The sequence below is a fragment of the Epinephelus moara genome, chromosome 11, assembly GCF_006386435.1.
Source record: "Epinephelus moara isolate mb chromosome 11, YSFRI_EMoa_1.0, whole genome shotgun sequence".
Lineage (NCBI taxonomy): Eukaryota > Metazoa > Chordata > Actinopteri > Perciformes > Serranidae > Epinephelus > Epinephelus moara.
In genome coordinates this window covers 37635565-37638064 of record NC_065516.1, presented here as the reverse complement: position 1 = coordinate 37638064, position 2500 = coordinate 37635565, and the positions used below count along the sequence as shown (strand labels likewise).

The following is a 2500-nucleotide window of genomic DNA, read 5'->3' as shown; positions in this document are numbered from 1 at the left end:
TGGTTTTTAGTTATTTTATTAAGTTTAGATAATAGTAGGTTTTTGGTTATGTAAAGGGAACGGTTTTTAGATTATAGTTTGTTTTAGATATTTACCAGTTTTTCAGATAAGGGTCAGTTTTTGGATTTATATGAGTTAGGTTTCAGTTTTCAGATGACGTTTAGTTTTTGTTTCTCTGTAAATCAGTTTATTTCTTCTAAGATAACTTGTTAGTTTTTGGTTTTATATATTAATGAATCTATTTCTTGATGTAAGCTAACAGCAGCTGATGTTTGCCAACAGCGTTAGCACAACAGAATCCACCTCTCTCAGTCGGAGGTCATTTGATTTTTACGCCCTCAGGTATTCAGGGTGCGTTTGATTTCTGCCTGCTAAAGTTCAGCTTCGCCTCCGTTTGATTCGAAGCTCCATTTCTTTCCTGTTTCACCAAATTTAGATCAGAATGCGTTTGATTTATACCCTCCTCACCCCCCCCCCCGTCGGGCTGAGTTTAGGTTTTGCTGCGTTTGATTTGTGCCTCATTTCCTCCCTGTGTCTCACAAAATTTGGGCTGTGTTTGATCCAGACTCCCCTCCCCACCCGCCTCCCTGTGGCAGGTCGGATTTAGTTTTCGGTGCGTTTGATTTGAGCCTTTTCTCCTCCCTGTCTGCTCACATTTATGTTCAGATCTGTTTATCCTCCATCCTTCCCTTCCCCCCTCATTTCCTTCCACCTTCTCTTCCTCCCCTTCCCTCTGTTTACCTTTCCTAAGTCCTTTCTTCCCTTCCTTCTTAATATTTGTTACTTCCTTTCCTTCACTATCCCCTACCTTTCTTTCTATACAATCTCTTTTCCTTCTTTCACTCCTCTCCTTTCCCATCACGTTTTCCATTTCATCCCTCCTCATCTGTCTTTCGTCGATCCATTTGTCCTTTACTGTGCATCTTCCTTTCCTTCATTAGCACTTTGTTTCCTCCCTACCTCCTTTTTGTGTCTTTCCTGTACTATGCCCTTCTTTCCTTTCCTTTTCAAGCTCCTTAAACTTTCCTTCTCTACAATGCTTTGTCTCTTTCTACTTCACTACTTCCTTCCTTCCTTCCTTCCTTCCAGGACTTCTGTCAGGGTGTGTTTGATTTGATCCTCCTTTATCCCCTCATGATTTTACGTTGGGGAGTGTTTAACCTCACCAGTCATTAGGGTGAGCTTGTTTTGATGCCCCTGTCCTCCCCATGTCCCCCAGCCCCAGGACGGGTACCGTATGGTGCAGCAGTTCCAGTTCCTGGGCTGGCCAATGTACCGGGACACGCCCGTCTCCAAGCGCTCCTTCCTCAAACTGGTTCACCAGGTGGACAAATGGCAGGAGGAGTACGACGGAGGAGAAGGACGTACCGTCGTCCACTGCCTGTAAGAGTACTACCACACAGTACTACATCAGCACTACATCACTACTACATCAGCTCTACATCAGTACTACATCAGTACTACATCAGCTCTACATCAGCACTACATCAGCTCTACGTCAGCACTACATCAGCACTACATCAGCTCTACATCAGCACTACATCAGCACTACATCAGCTCTACATCAGCACTACATCAGTAATACATCAGCACTACATCAGTACTACATCAGCTCTACATCAGTACTACATTGGCTCTACATCAGCACTACATCAGCACTATATCAGTACTACATCAGCTCTACATCAGCACTACATCAGCTCTACATCAGTACTACATTGGCTCTACATCAGCACTACATCAGCACTACATCAGTACTACATCAGCAATATATCAGCACTACATCAGCAATACATCAGTACTACATCAGCTCTACATCAGTACTACATTAGCACTACGTCAGCAATACATCAGTACTACATCAGCACTTCATCAGTAATACATCAGTACTACATCAGCACTTCATCAGTAATACATCAGTACTACATCAGCACCACATCAGTACTACATCGGTAATACAGCAGTACTACATCAGTACTACATCGGTAATACATCAGTACTACATCAGCACTACATCAGCACTACGTCAGCAGTACATCAGTACTACATCAGCACTACGTCAGCAATACATCAGTATTACATCAGTACTACATCAGCACCACATCAGTACTAAATCGGTAATACAGCAGTACCACATCAGTACTACATCAGCACCACATCAGTACTACATCGGTAATACAGAAGTACTACATCAGTACTACATCGGTAATACATCAGTACTACATCAGCTCTACATCAGTACTACATCGGTAATACAGCAGTACTACATCAGTTCTACATCAGCACCACATCAGTACTACATTGGTAATACAGCAGTACTACATCAGTACTACATCAGTACTACATTGGTAATACATCAGTACTACATCAGCTCTACATCAGTACTACATCAGCACTACATCAGTACTACATCAGCTCTACATCAGCACTACGTCAGCAATATATCAGCACTGCATCAGCAATACATCAGTACTACATCAGCTCTACATCAGTACTACAT

At 42.6% G+C, this 2500-nt stretch overlaps 1 protein-coding gene across 1 annotated transcript in view; it reads left to right on the top strand.

Annotated features, from left to right (window-relative positions):
* The window catches only part of LOC126397777 (receptor-type tyrosine-protein phosphatase mu-like), a 54852-nt gene extending 53431 nt beyond the window's left edge, over positions 1 to 1421 (top strand). The window contains exon 15 of the mRNA XM_050056731.1: positions 1220 to 1421. Coding sequence (XP_049912688.1) covers positions 1220 to 1387 — 168 coding nt within the window. The 3' untranslated portion in view covers positions 1388 to 1421. The remainder of the gene's footprint in view (positions 1 to 1219) is intronic.
* Positions 1422 to 2500: the final 1079 nt, after the last annotated feature.